The 20,011-nt window shown below is 39.1% G+C and overlaps 1 protein-coding gene across 1 annotated transcript in view; it reads right to left on the bottom strand.

Annotated features, from left to right (window-relative positions):
- Window positions 1-3,760: 3,760 nt before the first annotated feature.
- The window catches only part of MAN1A1 (mannosidase alpha class 1A member 1), a 166,638-nt gene continuing 150,387 nt past the window's right edge, over window positions 3,761-20,011 (bottom strand). The window contains exons 9-12 of the mRNA XM_035705084.2: window positions 17,141-17,360; window positions 16,238-16,410; window positions 6,924-7,039; window positions 3,761-6,522 (exon numbers count right to left, since the gene is read on the bottom strand). Coding sequence (XP_035560977.1) covers window positions 6,396-6,522; window positions 6,924-7,039; window positions 16,238-16,410; window positions 17,141-17,360 — 636 coding nt within the window. The 3' untranslated portion in view covers window positions 3,761-6,395. The remainder of the gene's footprint in view (window positions 6,523-6,923; window positions 7,040-16,237; window positions 16,411-17,140; window positions 17,361-20,011) is intronic.

Consider the following 20,011-nt stretch of genomic DNA (forward strand, 5'->3'; position numbering starts at 1 on the left):
GTGAATCTGTTTCTCAAACCTTAGGTGTATGGCTTCTTGTTCAGAAATGCTTTTGGAAAAGGACACGTTTCTGTTTCCAAAGTGATCCAAAATATGTTTCTTTCAAGTTGTTGTGCTTAAATCTTGAAGTAGAAACCAAATACGCTTGTCATGACTTGCTAATTTATTCATTATTTCTTCTGCTAGTTTTGGGACTTCCACCTACCTATAACTTACAATTGTGGTTTCCAACTTTAGCACGCATGGGAAGAACAAAAAGAGCTAGCCCAACATGGATCTTCCGGGGTCCCACCACAATTCTGACTTACTAAATTTGGGTAAGGCTGGAAAATCTGCATTTCAATAGGACTTGCAAGAGACTCTGATATAGGTGGACAGCTATGCCTGGAGAAAGAGCCTTAGACCAATTTTCAAGGGTGAGCTCTGAATTTACACGTTTATTTTGGAGTGGCTGGATGGGAACAATGTATGCTCTCATAGATTGTTCTTTTTTTTATTAGCATAAATGTTACCAAATCCCTGTCTGGAAGCACAGGGCGGGACAGAAAATAGTTTTTGTCCTTGGAAAAAATCCCCCAGTTTTCTCATATTTAAAATAAGAGAGTTAGACTAAATGCTGTCTAGACTCCTATGTAGTTCTGATATTTTATATGCATATCTGATGCTTAGCAAATATTTCCTGAAGATTATGACTCATGTGTTGGCCAGTATAGAATGAATGAGCCAGGAAAAAAAAATCAGTCTTTGGGCCATTATATCAGTTAAAAGATTAATTAAGATACCCCTTCCCATCCTCACATTTCAGCCACAAGTCAGGGCGCTGGAATGGCCATTAGATACATGAATTCTATGCTCAAATGAGAAAAGATTTATCTAGTTTTCATAAAATTTTTAGCAGTTGTCTACATATAATTATCAGAAATTAGATGTATTGACTGCCAAGCTGCCATTTCTGTGTGGATGGTTGATGATTAGTATAAATAAGAATGTTTAGAATATCTTTTAATAATTCTGTCAGCAATGAGTAGACATTATTTATGTTGCAAATAACTAAATTCAGAAGGTTCCCATTTGAGTAGCTATATGTTAAGTGAAAAACCAACTCCTTTACTTGATGCTGCAGAAATAGTTTTCTCAGGAGACAAGGACTATGAGATTAAATCATAGAAACAATAGTAGGCTATTCGAATCCTAACACTGAAAAACTCTGTATTAGAAAACTGGCTTACATTTTTCTGGTATGTTACACAGGGCCTTACATGATACACGTGGTTTAAAAAACTCTGTTGGTTTAGAGTTGAATCTAGCCACGAACACAAAGTTGCTCCATATTTCCTTAAAACGACTATAGGTAGCAATAAAAAATGCCCATCCTTATAGTTATTAAAAACAACAGCAAGTTATATAATACTGATACCTAATATTTTTTTAAAAATTACTGTGTATTAAAAAATATTTGCAAATAGCCACAGCAAAACTTATGAATATAAGGTTCATTCATTCATTCAGTCACCCATTCACCAGATACTTTGCTATGTGCCACCAAGTGGCTACTCGAGACACTGTGGTGAGGAGCAGAGCCAAAGTAACTTTCTGTTCTGGGGGGAGAGGGGGTTGGTTTTAAGGGGGTAGGCAGACAATAAGCAAATCAGGAAATAAATATGTAACCCACACCTTGAGAAAGAGCCTGAGACCAATTTTCGAGGGTGAGCTCTTAAATGCTAAGTAGAAAATAAAAAGAGCAAGGAACGAAGGGTGATGGGGAATTTTATATTAATTTGCCAAGGAAATCACTCTGATAAGGTGATAACTGAGCAGAGATCTGAATGAAGTGAAGAATGTGGCACAAAAACATTGGGGAAGGAGATGGACCTGGGGGGGTGTTTGCTAAGTGAAGTCAGACAGATAAAGACAAACACCATCTGATTACACTTCTACGTGGAATCTAAAAAATAAAGCAAATGAACAAAGAGAGCAGGGACAGATCCCTAAACCCAGAACAAACTGGTGGTTGCTAGAGGGGAAGAGGGTAGAGGGCTGACGGGTGTCGGGAGTGGGAGCCACAGGCTTGCATTATGGAAGGAGTAAGTCACAGGGATGAAAGGTACAGCTCGGGGACTATGGTCAGTCAGGGGTATCGTACTAGCGTGACACGGTGACGGATGGTGGCTACGGCTGCGGCAAGCACAGTGTAGTACACACTTGTCCAATCACTGTGTGATACACCTGAAACTCGTGCAACACTGTGTTAACTGTACTTCAATTTCAAATTAAAAACAAAGAAACAAAAAAACACGGGGGAAAGAGGTCTAGGCAGAGAGAACAGCAACCAGAATGTCTGAAACAGTCTAAAAAGTTCCAACATGAATTTGAAAAACCTAGACTTTTACAGAAATATTGGAGGCTCTCCTGTAGCTGAAGTTCTCTTTTCTAAGCTTCTTTGATCACTCAGATCCTAGTGACCTCCTGCTTCCCTGGACTCTTTTTTTTTTTTAAGATTTTATTTATTTATTCATGAGAGACACAGAGAGAGGGAGAGGGAGAGGGAGAGAGAGAGAGAGAGAGAGAGAGACTGGCAGAGACACAGGCAGAGGGAGAAGCAGGCTCCGTGCAGGGAGCCCGATGTGGGACTCGATCCTGGGACTCCAGGGTCATGCCCTGGGCAGAAGGCAGGTGCTTAACTGCTAAGCCACCCAGGCGTCCCTCCGCTGGACTTCTGTAGCAAAAGAAATTTTTGTTTTTCTATAGCAGAATTTAACTGGTAACTAAACACTTTGTTTTGGTGGTGGGGTGAGTCTGATCTCCTTGACTGGACTGGGAACTGAAGAACAGGATCATACTTTATGCTATTTCTGCCATCAACTCCCTGTTTCTAACCCATATGCCCTGGTGTTGAATATATATTGGAGTCCTTTTTTTAAAAAAAACAAAACAGATTTATTTATTTGAGAGAGAGGGAGAGAGAATGGGGGGGGAGGGCAGAGGAGAGGGAGAGAATCTCCAGCAGACTGCCTGCTGAGGGCAGAGCCTGATGTGGGGCTCGATCCCAGGACCCTGAGATCATGGCCTGAGCTGAAAACAAGAGTTGGATGCTTAACCAACTGAGCCACCCAGGTGCCCCTATGTTGGAATCTTTTTTCTTTTTTAAATTTTTATTTATTTATGATAGTCACAGAGAGAGAGAGAGAGAGAGAGAGGCAGAGACATAGGCAGAGGGAGAAGCAGGCTCCATGCACCGGAAGCCCGACGTGGGATTCGATCCCGGGTCTCCAGGATCGCGCCCTGGGCCAAAGGCAGGCGCTAAACCGCTGCGCCACCCAGGGATCCCTATGTTGGAATCTTAATAAGATATTTAGTTAATAAAAAATGTATATGCAATTTTTTTTGCAATTTAAAGTTTTTAATGAGAAATGTAACTTTGTCAAGATCCTCTGGGCGTGGTATGGAATCACTATTAGGATTATTATTATTATGTTTTAAAAGATTTTATTTATTCATGAGAGACACAGAGAGAGAGAGAGGCAGAGACACAGGCAGAGGGAGAAGCAGGCTTCCTGCAAGGAGCCTGACATGGGATTCGATGCCAGATCCTGGGATCATGCCCTGAGCCAAAGGCAGATGGCTCAACTGCTGAGCCACCCAGGTGTCCCCACTATTAGGATTAATAATAATCACTATTATCTCAATTTGCAATTGTATGTTTTCACCCCTATATATACAAAAGCTTATTTAAAAGGAGAAACAATAACAAATGAGGAGATATATTAAAAGGCTTTATTCACAATAGAGAAATTTTACAAATATAGTTTTTAAAAATTATGTGTCAATCTATTATGTTTCCCATAACATTAGAGATTTATATAAAGTTGGAAATGACAGAATAGATTTATGTACAAATTAAAAACAACCAATGAAAAGAATGGGTGCTACACATGGAAGAGTCATGACAAACATCGAGTTCTGTAAATTTCATACAACTTATAGGTGTAATAGTAATTGTGCACAGTATACCAAAAATATATGCAGAAACACAAAATGAAGTGCTATTTTAATTATTTGCCTTTCAGGATGTGAATACATATGTAAACTTAACTGCACAGTTTTGCTGAAAATGAATGAAAATGCCTACCTAAGGACTTCAGTTGTTCGAAATAATTAACACAAAATATAACTTTAATTAAATTACATCACCCTAATAATAATAATCTCTTAATCATGTTTACATTTTTGGTGTTTTGGGATTTAGGTTGAAAACTCCAAGTTCTAGAATTGAAAAACTTTGTCCTTGCCATTGGCAGAGCAAAACATAGTACAATCATCTTGCCTATTTATATCAGGATACAAAAGGTACGTTATAGTGCAGTGTGTACACATAACCTGATTTCAAAGTATCTGCTGCAGAAATACATATCAGCTTTGTGCTCTTTCAAATCAAACTGAAAATTTAAAGAAAATAAATTAAATTTCCAGTCCAAGGACATTCACGTGAAAATTATCATTTAAATACATATGGCCCAATTTTTGCAATAATCTCACACACTGCTTTTAAGTTCTGGAAGAAAGGACTCTCAACAAACCATTCATTTCATAAAGTGAGCTGAAGATATGAGTGGAAGGAGTTATTCTGGGTCACAGGAACTCATTAACATGGCAATAATGATGCACTAAAGGATCTTTTTCATTTACTAATTTTATTAATTTATTCTTTGACATAAAACAACGTACAGTATTGAAAAAAGAGCAGGTCACACAGGTGGTCCTTTCAGACAAAGGAAATCTTTTGAAACACTTTCAAAAGCTGAAACAGCTGAAAACAATTGAGTCTACTGAGATCTAAGAAAATAATTAAAAAACATTATGTTGAAGCATATGAAATTGCTGATATTGGGCAGTTTCTCTACTACAAGTGCAGCAATTTCATATACTTCAGCCCAGTTCATGGGGTTGCACTGAACCATCCGACCACTCTCGGTTGAAAATGCAGGTGGCTCAAAGTCTCTGCTCCTCAGTATATGCATCATCATATTAGCCCTTTCAAGAAATATATATAAAATATGAACTAATATGAGAAAGCACAAGCTGCCACCAAACGTGTTGTAGGGAAAGCCACTCATATCTCAAAATGATGCTTATTCTTAATGAAGAATCATGTAATTATTTTGATCTGCTATATGACTGTGGGGGATTAGGAATGTCCATTCCTATATATTGCTTTTAAGCTGGGATCTCTGTGTTGAATTTAACCTGACAAAATGTACTATATTCTTACTTAGCCTAAAAGTTTATTAGATTTTCTTCAGTTGACCATGAATAGACATATTAGCAGAGCTTCTTTCAGAGTTAAATCCTGCTGTCATAAATTGAAATGAAATAGTTTACTACATTTGAGAAAGGGCTCTTTTCAAATCTGAAAAATCTGAACCAAATGTAATGCTTTTTTTGAGAACAAGAGAAAAAACCTTAAAGGTGAAATACAAACTAAAAACCATGTTAAATACTCACCCTTTCTTTGGAGAGACTCAATTTCTTCATATACTCAGTTAAAAGCAAAAGCTAACACACTAAAAGTTATACTGTTGTCTTTCAAAAAATGTAATTCAGTAATAGCAGAGTTCTGCAAAACTCGAAAGCTCCACTCGTGTGGTAGGGGATGGAAGAAATTAACCAGGACATGATCCAGAAATGACACAGGGCATTTAAAGTAAAATTTGAGAACTAATTCACAAATTAGGAAACACTAATATAATTAACCAACAAAAATATACTGTGGTTCCAATGAAATGAGGTCAACACGAGATGATCCTTTTGGGATGACACTCTAATTTGAATTACAATGTGAGTGAAGATTTTAGAAGACATTCTATCAAATAATGATAGACCCGCATAAAGAGGCTGTCTGTCACAGTTATAAGATCTGTCTCTGGTGGATAGACAAACCAGATTAACATGAAATTGAAAAGGAAAAAGCTTTTTTTAATATTTAATTTATTATTATGGCTTTTTGCAACATGGCAAAACATTACAGCTTAAAGCAGACGTCATCTCCTCATAGAGGAGGAAAAAGTTTTGCAGTCAAATCAAAATTGTAACTAAGAGGTCACTGGTATACCATTCTGTTCAATTTAATAAAAATGATATACCTTCATGAACTCCAGAGATTACTTAAAAAAAGTAAAAACCTATGATCCACTGACTGAGTAATAAAGGATATGATAAGGAATTTAGGTCCATCTATGCCTATGATAATAAACATAAAAGACTGCAAAACAATTTTAGAACTTAGAATAATCACAGACCTATTGATAAAAATTCATCATGTGCCTGAATACCAGAAAAGGAATTATTAAGGTATGCAGTGAAGGGAATGGAGCACAGTAAAATATAAAAGATCTTTTTTATTTTGCATTGACTTCGACTTCCTTTTTATTCGTACAGAGTACAGGGAGAAGATGTGCCTCGGTATTGAAGATCCAGTGTTCCAGTGGAAGCAGATCATCATCAGAAAATATTAAGTACAAATATCTGGAGAGAAAAACATGAGTATATGAGGCCCGAGAGGCTGTGTCAGGCAGGGAAAGCATAAAGACACAGCAAAAACCGCATCAATGTCTCCGTATGTCTTACGGAGAATCACGGACGACAGTCAAGTATTGCAAAACCCCAAGGCGATATACTCACTAATGTGGAGTAAAGCAGCTGCTCTGTGCTTAGGGATGAGTGTGTGAAATCCCACAATGCAGCGCTAAGGCATCAGACTTGGGTAACGACTGGAAACCTACCCACAGTCACTGCCACACAGGGAGAGGGGGCATTCGGAAGCCGTCATACTTGCTACCGTTTGAATGTGTTCATGATAAAGACATCGACAAAGAAGATCGGATCAGGTGCCTCAGCCACATACTTTTGGAATACGTTTTACTTACTTCAGTGTCTCTGCCAAGAAGAAACTCTGCTGTACATCGTCATAACTCTCGTGTCGGAGGTAAACATCCCTTAGGCCTGAATAGCCTCCGTTCACGCGGCAGTGATTTTCCAGGGCCTACCAAGGAAGAGGGGAGAAACGGTCATGTTGCAATAAACTGCTTGTCGCCAGTTTTTATTATGAAATTGCCAGATGCAAATAAAATAAGGATTCAAATTGAATACATGTGGAAGGGTTTTAGGCGAACATTTAAAAAAAAAACCCCACAAAATGCAAAGGCATATAAAGTATAAAAAGTTAAAGGGTATATAGACTAGATATCTATTAGAAACACTTCTACATTTAATTTTGAAATAATTTTTCAGTGATTTATTTTTTTTAAGCATTTCCTCTTGTGGTCCATAGTCGGGTTCATCATACTATGGATCACAGGCTTAACCCAGTTTACTGTTAATTTTGTAAATAAAGTGTTACTGAACCATAGCCATGCTCATCTGTTGACATATTGTCTGTGGCTAGTTTTTTTTTTCCATTACAACGGCAGAGAGGAGTACAGGCAAACCTCGAAGACATTGTGGGTTTGGCTCCAGGCCACTACACTAAGTGAATATTGTGATAAAGTGAGTCAAGTGAATTTTTTCATTTCCCAGTGCATATGAAAGTTATGTTTCCACTGTACTAGAGTCTATTAAGTGTGTGGTAGCGTTATTTCTGAAAAACAATATACATACCTTAATTAAAAAACACTGTTGCTAAAAAAACGCTAAGCATCATCTGAGGGTTCAGTGGGCTTGTCCTCTTTTTAGAGCTGTTGGAGGGTCTTTCTCTGATATTGGTGGCTGCTGCCCTTCTCAGGCTGCTGAAAGTAGGGGTGGCTGTGCAAATTCTTGAAATAAGGCAACAATGAAGTTTGCCAAGTCGGGATCGTATCTTTTACAAATGATTTCTCTGCAGCACACGGTGCTGAGTTGATGGAGGCTCTACCTGCAGTAGAGCCTCTTTCAAAATGGGAGCCCATCCTCCCAAACCTTGCTGCTGCATTATCAACTAAGTTTATGTAATGTTCTAAACTCTTGGCGGTCAACGATCTTCATCAGGAGTAGATTCCATCCCAAGAAACCACTTTCTTTGCTCGTCCATGAGAAGCAACTCTTCATCTGTTTGAGTTTTATCATGGGATTTGGCGATTCAGTCACATCTTTAGCTTCTGCTTCTAATTCTAGTTCCCTTGCTATTTTCCACCACCTCTGTGGGTACTTCCTCCCCTGAGGTCTTGAACCCCTCAAGTCACCCATGAGGGTAGATAACTTCTTTCAAAGTCCTGTTAATGTTGATACTGTGACCTCTTCCAAAAATGATGAATATTTTTTTTTTTAAGATTTATTTATTTATTCATGAGAGACACAGGCAGAGGGAGAAGCAGGTTCCCCGCAGGGAGCCCGATGCGGGACTTGATCCTGGGTCCTGGGATCGTGACCTGAGCTGAAGGCAGTTACCCAACTGCTGAGCCACCCAGGCATCCCAATGATGAATATTCTTAATAGTATCCAGAATGGTGAATTCTTACCAGGAGGTTTTCAATGGACTTTGCCCAGATCCATCAGAGGAATTACTAGCTGTGGCAATTGTAGCCTTAGGAAATGTATTTCTTAAATGCTTAAAGTCAAAATGCTCCTTGATCTATGGGATGCAGAATGGATGCTATCTTAGCAGGCATGAAAACAGAAATCTCATTGTATATCTCTGTCCGAGCTCTTGGGCTACCAGGTACACTGTCAAGGAGCGGTAATATTGTGAAAGGGATCTTTTTTCCTGAGCAGTAGGTCTCAGCAGCAGGCTTAAAATATTCAGTAAACCATGCTGGAGACACATGAGCTTTGTTGTTCTATTTATAGAGTATAGACAGAGTAGATTTAACATAATTATTAGAGCCCCTAGGATTTCTGAAATGGTAAGTGGGCATTGGCTTCAACTTCAAGTCACCAGCTCCATCAGCCCCTAACAAGGGAGTCAGCCTGTCCTTTGAAGCTTTGAAGCCAGGCACTTACTTCTCCTCTTCAGTTTTGAAAGTCCTAGATGGCATCTTCTTCCAATAGCAGGCCATTTCAACCACAATGAAAATCTGTTGTGTAGTGCAGTTCATTAACGATCTTGGCTAGGTCTTCTGGATAACTTGCGGCAGCTTCTCCATCAGCACTTGCTGCTTCCCCTTGCCCTTTGATGTTACAGAGATGGCTTCTTTCCTTAAGCCTCATGAAATATCTTTTGTTCTGCAGCTTCCTCACCTCTCCCAGCCTTTACGGAATTGAAGAGAGTTAGGGCCTTGCTCGAGGTTAGGCTGTGGCTTAAGGGAATGTTGTGGTTGGGCTGATCTTCTATCCAGGTCACTCAACTTTCTCCCTATCAGCATATTGCTTTCTTATCATTCCTGTGTTCACTGAGGTAGCACTTTTAATTTCCCTCAAGAAGTTTTTCCTTTGCACTTACAATGTGACTGTTTGGCAGAAGAGGCCTACCTCTTGGCCTTTCTTGGCTTCTGACCCGCCCTCCTCACTAAATTTAACCGTGTCTAGTTTTTGCTTTAAATTGGAAGATGTATGACTGTTCCTTTCACCCGAACACTTAAGAGGCCACTGTAGGGCTATTAACTGGCCTACTGCCAGTATTGTCATATCTCAGGAAATAGGAAGGCCCAAAGAGAGGGAGGGAGAGGAGTAGAGCCATCAGAACACACAACATTTATTGATAAAGTTCTCTGTCTTATAAAGGTGCAGTTTGTGGCACATCAAAACCGTTACAATAATAACATCAAAGATCACTGATCATACATCACTGCAACAAATATAATAAGAATGAAAAAGACTTAAATATTGTGAGAATTACCAAAATGTGACAGAGATAGGAAACAAGCTAATGCTGTTGGAAAAATGGCACCGATTAGACTTGCTGGGCACAGGGTTGTTACAAACCTTCAATTTGTAAAAAGCACAGTATTTGCAGAGCACAATAAAATGCATGCTTGTGCTTGCATATGGCCTCCAAGCCTAGTTCTCTCTGGCTCTTACGGAAAAGTTTGCTGACCCCTGATCAAAAGAGACTGTGAATGTCAACTGGGATTAAAAACCCAAGAACTGAGAAAGGGTACTGGATTAAAAACAGCTGCTACTGGACCCAGGTCATCTTATTTTGTAAACACCGATGGTGGAGTATTAGTGATATTGGTGACAGGTAGCAAAGAAGAAAATGGATAGCAGTGAAAAAAAATGTGGCTCATATCTATTTCTAAAACATATTTTTCTTTTCTCTAGTATGGGATGGAAGAAAATGGGAGGAATTCATTTCTTAACTGTCTGGAGAGAAATGATCCTACATTCCTGAAGTTCTCTGGCTCTAATGAGTATTTGAGAAAGAGATGGGTTGGGCAGTATGGGAATGAAAATTTGGATAATAACCTATCAACTTGCAGGTTCCATGAACAAAGAAAATATCTCCTGATTTGGTACTTTTAAAAAGCCACTGGGAAAATAAGATCAACTGAAAAAAACTGCTTTGATTATAGTCTCTGCTGCAGACAACAAACCAAGCAGGGGGAAAACCTGCAGAAAGGAACTTTCAGGTTGTATTATTTTTTTCCTTCCTTCCTCTTTTGTAAGTTCTTTTTGATTAAAAAGTCAAATACCAGATACATTGGAGTAGGCCCAAGATTATTTGTAGAAAAGAAAAAAAAACCAAACAGGATTTAGAAGAAATGGACAAGTTTGTTGTTATGGAACGTAATTAAATCCTACTTCCAGACAGTTCCTAAAGAAGATTTTAACAACAAAACTTTTAGATGTTTTTTTTCCCCACCCTTGAAGTTCTTTGGTGATAAGTTAATGAGAGAACCAGTCATGATAAACTGCTACTCCTCTCTCCCACAGAAATTTCTACAAGCTCCTTTTTTCATTATAGGGAAAGAGTCGTTTTGTGGGGTGGACAGTGCCCAAACATTTTTCTTCTTTTCAGTTCACCCTCATTCTTCTCATCCTAATGTGGCGAGCCACAGTTGTCCGGAACACATTCTAAAATCTCAGAAGAGGGGGCTGGATCCTGGCCCTGGACTCTCTAAGGGAGCCCACAGACGTTCCTGGACCCAGGCAGTGTCCCTTTGTTCAACATGGGGTTGTTGTGAGAATAAAACAAGAAGAAGATACACTTTGCATGGTGACAGGGACCTTTTGGGGGTTTAGAGAAGCCTAGCTATTTTCCTTTTATGAGGCTTTTGGCAAATTAAAAAAAAAAAAAAAGGGAAATGCCAAAGAGGCTTTGTTTCTTTATTTTTTAAAAATTATTTATTTTATTTTTATTTTTTTATTTTTTTTTACTTTTAAAAAATGAAAAACCTTCATGTTAAATCTAAATTTTAAAACTTTAGGGATATGAAGCTGGGGATAAGCAGCCCTCCTGGGCACCCATAACAGACCCTGACATTACTAATATTATAGTATCTCAACAGTGGAAGCAGCTGTGTATTTATGTTGCATAGTCGGATCAGAACATCATTTTACTATACTCTGTTCTTGGGGCTCTCAGACTCTAGGCATCGGGACCACCTCGATTTTATGTAAATTCTTACATTATTAGTGACCATGTGTGTCTGGGATGTACAAATAGCAGAGAAAAGAAAAATAGGAAAATATTTACAGTTATCAGAGCTCCAAATAAAGGATGAAGGACAACCCAGATCCTAAGTGACTATATCTTTTTAGGGGAAAGAAAGGTAAGAGAATAGCGAGCAGCATGAGTTAAATCTTAAGTCCAAAAGGGATAGAAAAGCATTCTCTTATCTTTAGGTTAAACAGGTTAGATAAACAGCTGATCCATGGGGATTTCCAAGAGTGGATTCTAGGGAATAGTGCTAATAATAAGGCTGAATGGTTGAGTTTGGTCTGAGCTCAAAGGTAGAACCTAGCAAAACAGACATATCAAAGAGCCTGGAAACGGGGATCAAGCCTGGGGAGGGAGAAGCAGGGACTGGGAAGACAAATCACTTTTTTCAGGGCCAGAATGTCCATATGGAAAAGGTTAGATTTAGGAGATCAGAAAAAAAATGTGCAAAAGAAGGAAAAAAAAAAATCCCTATATAAGACTTATCTGTGAACCAGGGGAGACATCATATAATCTATACACACAGGTTTATAGACATTGTAAAATCTATATTTACCAACACACATATAAATACATAAGCATAACTTATAGCCAAACCTCATCAGAATATTATACGTAATTGGGAGGAATTTAATGAAGTTTTTATGACATCATTGAGAATAAGTAAAAGAACGGAGGTAAATGTTATTTCTGCTATGTAGATTCACAATCGTGTGAACATCTGTGATTAATGGACTATTGGTAACCTGTGGAGAAGCTTCTAGTGCTGTATGCTGGATTGCATAGTTTGCTATCTTGTTTGACATTATTATTGTGTTCAGTGTTACTATTCAGAAATCTGGCTAAGACATGGAGAGCAGGTTTATCTAGTGTGTCGCTGAAAGAAAGCTGCAAAGGGAGTGCTTCAAGAGAAGATAGGAGGATGGCTGACAAATACTTTAGAAATAGCAAGCGTGGGTGAAAACAAGCATGGAACAAAAGAGATGTCTTGATAAGAACTAATATAGTAGCTAGTATCATTTGACCACAATTTCAACATAAGCCAGGGGTTTTACAATCTACTCAGAAAACAAGCGGGACCACAGGCTGTGGGAAATAACACTCAGAAGACAGGTTATTGGGTCACACCACTCAGTCCTGAGAGACCACACATGTCACGAAGAGGTGGAGGGAAGTGATGGAGGAGGATGGAGCTGTGGACAGAACGTGCTGTCTTCAGATAACTGAGGAGCTGCAGTGTGAAAAGAGAAGGCATTCCCCCCCACCCAGACCTCCAGACCGCAAAACACCCTAAATTCTGGTATCTAAAGGGGTAACTTTCTAACTTCCAGCCAGTAAAAAATGGAATTACTTTACGTGTAGTATGTTCTTGTTAACTACAAAGTCCTTGACTAGATGAGGAATAGCCATGTGGCAAAGACCACAAGATCTGGGGCACCTGGGTGATTCAGCGGTTGAGCATCTGCCTTTGGCTCAGGGCGTGATCCTGGGATTGACTCCCACATCAGGCTCTCCGAGGGGAGCCTGCTTCTCCCTCTGCCCATGTCTCTGCCTCTATTTTGATGTCTCTCATGAATAAATAAATAAAATCTTAAAAAAAAAAAGATGACAAGATCTTTTCTATGAGTGGAAGGCTAGTCTATGTGATTTTTAAGATATACTCCTATTTTTTAGTTTGTGTTCCCCTAAAAAATGGAGCATGACACAAGGGTTGGATGCAGGAACTTTTGAAGGGAGGTGATATCAGGAAGGGAATGAGTGGGGCAAGTGAAACGGGGAGGGGAGAAGAGCCATGGAAATGCACTGAGCGGTAGGCCATAGGGCTCCCTCCCGCTGGAAACCCTCTGAGGAACCATGTAGAATGCATCTCAAAGGGGGAAGACTGAGAGGGTTATTCATCAACTCTGAAATCTTGTTGGTTCAGGGTGGTCCCCTGGGGGCTTTAACCCTCCTACTTCCCAGAGTACAGCCAGCTGCCTGGGGAGAGGCTCAGAGCCAGGGCAGATGTGATAGCTTGCGGGGAGCTTGTGGGGAGCTTGTGGGGAGCTTGTGGGGAGCTTGTGGGGATGCTGCCCCTGCAGGCGGGGCTCAAACAAAGGAGGGCTAAGAGGATGTCACACGAGGGAAAGAGCGCTACCACGCTCTCTGTGTCTATGATTTTGCACTTTAAGAAAGGCAAGCGTGCCAGCACTCCTTCCTCCCCTAGACCTCAAGTTCTAGCAGAAATGCTGTTGGCAAAAAGCGAGGAGGGGGGGCAGGGGGTGCCTATGTTGTGCACAGGGAGACCATCTTACATCATAGACATTAACAATGGACAAAAATCCCAACCCCTAAAACCAAATTACCCCGTGAACACGCTCACCTGGAGAACCAAGCAAACCAAAGCTTCCCATCCACATGGCAATAGAGGTCTACTCATTTCCATGTTTTTTTTTTTTAATTTTTTAAATTTTTATTTATTTATGATAGTCACAGAGAGAGAGAGAGAGAGGCAGAGACACAGGCAGAGGGAGAAGCAGGCTCCATGCACCAGGAGCCCGACGTGGGATTCGATCCCGGGTCTCCAGGATTGCGCCCTGGGCCAAAGGCAGGCGCCAAACCGCTGCGCCACCCAGGGATCCCCTCATTTCCATGTTTTGTCAGTTCTCTACCATTCATTTTTCACATTTTAACATCTTCAAAACTGGCGTGTCATAATTTACCCAGTAGTGTTGTATTTTCTTAGTGGGATATAAAATAATAGTGTTTCTTATCAAGTACGTTGTTTCACATTGGATGAAATACATTATTCCGGATATTTTCAATTTAAACTGGTATTTCCAAAGTGACTATTAGCCTGAATTCTTTTGTTGGCCTATTGAAAAACAAAATAATTTCCTATTGCCAAAGCTTAGATGAACCTCAATTTTTATACATTTTTTTAGAGAAAAAAAACTCTAAATTTAAAGAAATTGGAATTACCACTGACTAAACATAATTAGAAAACTTCGCAAGAAAAAAAAAAGACAAAAAGGGGCCTACAGAATCGTTATTACTTAAAATGACTAATGACTGGTGATAAGACACACACTACGCGAAGGGAGTAATAAGCAAGATTCAACAACGGCTTCTAAGAGATTAGTTATAACTTAAACAAAGGCAATATGTTTTTTTTAGATTTCCCGAGAAAAGGTTTCTAACGGTCAGGTTTTAAAGATGGCTAACTCTCTAACAGTGAGTTTAATTAAAGCGTTAGCTTCTTCTTATCCCCTCAATGCTCCACCACAACTCCTTCCAGAATGATAGCTCCTTAAATTATCGTTTGATGCATTTTGGAGGGCATAGCCCCTGGCACCAGCACACAGAATTCACTAGATTAGTTTAGGAAGATGATAGGCCATGTTTTGTAGATAGAGACCCAAAGGGTGACAAAGACAATTCAGACAGCACACTGGACAGACGGAAAGCTTAGAGATATCCAGGGAAAGCTGAGATCAGTGAATGAATATTGTTGCACAAAGTAGTTCTTCTATAGGTTCTTTCTAAAAGTTAGATCTAAGCTAATTTACTCCGTGGACAAATTTCATTCTAAAATGGAAATGGAAATAGAAGACAGAAAACAGAAAATCTTACTCATGTGCCCTCAGGAAACCAAAACTTAAGGACTCAGAGACTGATTTCCTGTACACGCTGGATTTATGGAAACCTAATAATGCTGGGATGGTAAGGAGTTGGCCGGGGGTTGCCTTGTATCAACCACTTGGGAAGTTTTACTTATGGTATTTCAGAGAAATGAATTAGAAATGACCTCGGTCGGGCTGCCTCACAAAGTAGTTCAACTAAGCTTTATTTGTATGACCGGACTTTGCTCAGGGAATTCCCAAAGCTGGTCTCCATTCGTTTTTTATTATAACAGACTCTAACTGAATTCTCTCTTCTTTACATTCCCTGTCCATAAGTACAGCCTACCTTGAATCCTCAACTGACTCACCTGAATTGCAATTCCTCTGCTGTTCCTGAATAAACTTTTTTTTTTGGACAGTTTTGAGTTTGCCTCAGTTTACCTTTTAATTTAGGTTGAAACTCTAAGTAGAAGCATATATTTTCATTTCAATGCCCAAAGACTATAACCCGCCCTCCGCCAAACAAAAACAAAACCACAGTGGCTTCTTGAAACAGACAACAGGCAGGGGTGATTATCCCCAAGTTGTCAGTAACTGTGGACTTAAGTGATCATCACTTCTATGGCTATGAGAATTTAATTTTATAATATGCCTTTCTAGATACCCCCTTCTTTATCAAAGTATTAATATTAATATCACTGTTACATAAAGCAAAGCTGAAGCCAGGGATATAGGATGACAACGGAAAGCACTCAGTCTTGAATTGGGAAGAAGTCTGATTAAAGCTTTAAGAACCAGGGGTGCCTGGGTGGCTCAGTCATTTGAGCAGCTGACTCTTGATTTTGGCTCTGGTCATGATTGGAGTTGTGAGACTGAGCCTCTGCTGGACTCTGCAATGGGTGTGGAGCATGCTTAAGATTCTCTGTCCTTCTCCCCACCCCCCTGCCACCCTCCAAAAAAGCTATAAAAATCATAGAAAGGTTGATATGCTGTATTTATAGAAATCACTGAACATTTTTTCCTACAACATTTATGTATAAGAAATATAAGCAGATTAAAACATCACCTCTACGGCTTCCCAGGCCCATTTCCTGTACTTTGGATCATGAGTCAGTCGCCACATGTACATGTACGTCTCAACAACCTCTGGCCGTAGGATGTAGTATTTTTCATTTTGCCTTGTAGCAATGGCTTCAACACCGCCATCGAATCTGAAAGCTTCTGGTCCCAGTTTCATATCTAAAGGGCATGCAGGGATGACAAGGGTTACTGTCTTGGACACCCCTCAGTTCTACAACTCAAATTAAACTAGAAAGTACTTTACAACATTCAAGAGAGATGCCAAATCATTTTAAGGAACAGTTATAAACATCATATAATAACTAATATTCAATATCCTTTTAAGATTCAGTCATCTGAGAGTCCTTTTTGGAAAATCACAATGATCTTTTATTTAATTTAACCATCATTTACTGAGTGCCCCCCAGGTAGGTACCAGGCACAACACCCCTCATCAGTTAGCTGGAAAACCAGTTAGCTGGTTGAGAATTGTTAGTCATTATGTCATGAAAGGTTATTTAAATTTCAAACTCCCATTTTACGAGAAGCGAGCCAGACTCTATTCATGGAGATACTGAAAAGCTTAATAATGCAATACTAAGTTTCTTTTGCACCTGGGACATTCTTACCCCATGTGATTTACCTAAAGCAGGATCAACAAATTCGACTGGCTTAATGCTTTATGGTTTCCATTTTTGTTGCTTGGTAAACCAAGGGTAGATATTTTTATGTAGAAAAACAGTGCTTCTTAAAGTAAAAAACAGACATTCCTTTAACATATTTATCATGAGCTTCCAGTCTCATGAGGCACAGTGGACATTCTTCTGGTGGTAACAGTGACAAAGTTCCTTATTGAATAGAATAAAAGGATATGGGGATAGATTGAAAATGAAGAATAACATGGACTCACATGTGCGATTGTAAGATTCGTAACAGGTCCGGGCAATTTCAGCCCCGAGCTGAAGGTAGTGTTGGGTTAGGCCTGCAGGAGCGTCATCAGCCCCTAGTGCAAACATGCCTCCAGCAAAGCAGGTCAGGTGGCCCATCTTGTGTTCCAAGAGGCCCCCCTTCCACTCTGCGATGTAAGTCAGGCCCGTACTAGACTTGCGGATCAAGTGAGTCTCGATTGCCTGTAAATAATACTTATTTTCAACATTTTTAAATCCCCTTCCAAATTTATATTAAAAACATTCTCAACACTAAGAGAGAAAAAGGATAAAACCTCACTCCCAGTTTTGGGTTTGGCGTCATAAATCCCACTCACCTGCAATGTTATGTTACTGCTTTCTGTATTCTTCCTCTAGTCTATGCCTTATTAGTTTGGTTAGTTAGGACTATTGCTATCGCGCCAGCCCAGTTGGTTTTGCCTGATTCCATGACCAAACATAGTCCTCATACCTCAAAAGCTATCCCCTTCTCAAAGGTAGACACTGGTGTAGAGGTAACAGTTAATGAATTCCCATGTTCACAATGGACAACACAAAGCACAAGCTCTTCTGGGGATGAGGAATAGAGCATACTGGAGTATAAAATCCAGGCTGCCTTTGGTTATCTTAGCTCAGAGGGTAGTAAACTGAGTAGGAAAGATGTGCTGTTCTTGAAACAGATTGCTTGGCCTCAAATTCCAACTCTGACACTTGCTATCTATGGACTTAGTGGGTAATTTGCTTGCTGTATCCCTAAATCTCAGAATCCTCATCTATAAAATGGGAATAGTAGTATCTATGGAGAAAACTCTGCAACATTTATTTTATGAAGCAGTCAGTAGTGTACCTAGCACTTGATAAGGTTTATTTATCATCCCTCACATCTCCAGTGTGATAACATTTGAATTAAATTCTTCCCTAGGAGGGGCATCTGGGTGACTCAGTGGTTGAGCGTCTCCCTTTGGCTCAGGTCATGATGCCAGGGTCCTGGGATCCAGCCTGCTTCTCCCTCTGCCTATGTCTCTCCCCCTCTCTCTCTTTCTCTGTCTCTCTCATGAATAAATAAATATAATCTTAAAAAAAATTTCTCCCTAGGAATTCTAGTAAAAAGCACATTAGCATACAATGAAAAAAATTTTAAAAAGACACATGAAAAGATGCTCATCATCACTTATCATCAGGGAAATGCACAAAACAAACCTATAATGAGATATCACTTCACACCTGTCAGAATGCCTAAAAACAACACAAGAGACAACAGGGGGTGGTGAGGATGTGGAGAAAAAGGAACCCTCTTGCACTGTCAGTAGGAATGCAAACCAGTGCAGTGGTAGAAAACAATATGGAGGTTCCTCAAAAAGTTAAAAATAGAACTGCCTTAGGATCCAGCAAGCACACTACTGCATGTTTATCTGAAGAATACAAGAACACTAATTCAAAGGGATACGTGCACCCCTAACGTTTATAGCAGCATTATTTACAATAGCCAAGACATGGAAGCAGCCCTGGTGTCCACTGATTCATCAATAGATAAAGAAGATGTGGCAATAACAGAATATTATCCAGCCATAAAAAGGAATGAAATCTTGCCATTGCAATAACATGGATGGAAGTATAGAGAGTATAATGTCGTGCAAAATAAGTCAGAGAAAGACAAATACCGTATGATTTCACTCATGCGTAGAATTTAAAAGACAAAACAAACAAGGTACAGCGGTAAAAATGGGAGAGATACAAATCAAAAAACAAGCTCTTACTTATAGAGAACAAACTGATGGTTACCTGAGGGGAAGTAGGTGGATGAAATAGGTGATGGGGATGAAGGAGGGCACTTGTGATGAGCACCAGGTGATGCGTGCAAGTGTTGAGTCATTATATTGTATACCTGAACCTAATATAACACTGTATGTTAACTAACTGGAGTTAAAATTAAAACTTAAAAAAAGAATAAAGGTCTGAAAATTGGGGAGAAGTGATGTTTACAAAAATGAGTCGTAAAATATCTTTTGTTTTTGCCCTAGGACTGTTGATATTCTTTTACAATAGCTAGAAAACATAAAATAAGCCTTATATTTAAAAAGCAAAAATGAAGTGTAACTGTTTGGAATTATTAACTTCTAGTTACTGTCAGAGGAAATGTTTTTTCCCTCCCAATGACTTCCTAGAAGAAAAAGAGCTATAACTATGTCTATACCTGTTACGCTATTATAAAAAAAAAAAAAAAAGAAACTGAGTTTTTTAGGATGCCCATTTGGGACTAGTAGACACAGACAAAACTTGTGATAGAGAAGAATGAATGAAAATGAATACACAGATAATACCTTTCCTACCTTTACTGGAAATAAACAGATGAAACAAGGTGGTAAGAAATAAATGAACACACTACTGTGCTCAGTAACTGTGGTTAGCTAATTTTGTTGATGGACTTATTCTATTAATATTTCATTCTTATTTAATGCAACTGAACACCTTAACTATTTATACTTCTCATAGCACCAACTACAATAAAGTTCTTCAAGCAGATACCTGTTCACCATCCAAGAAATTATTCTTTCTACATGGCAAAAGTTACAGCTTTTGAGCATGGACTAGAGATGGATCTTGAATAAAGAACTGTATTATTTTTGGCATGATTCTGACCAAGCTGCTACCTCTTAAAATAAACTACAATGAAGTTCCAAGACCTTCAAAGTAATGTTTGTGTAACCGTGGGAAAATGTAAATAAATATAAAGGAGGAAAAAACAGTTGTTAGTGGTTCTAAAAAGAGGTGTTAAATCTGAGAATTGATTAGGTAAAAAGAATATCATGTATTTTGTGATTTTAGCCTTTCATATTTGAAAAAGAAAATTAGTT

Source organism: Canis lupus, chromosome 1, assembly GCF_003254725.2.
Source record: "Canis lupus dingo isolate Sandy chromosome 1, ASM325472v2, whole genome shotgun sequence".
NCBI classification, from domain to species: Eukaryota; Metazoa; Chordata; class Mammalia; order Carnivora; family Canidae; genus Canis; species Canis lupus.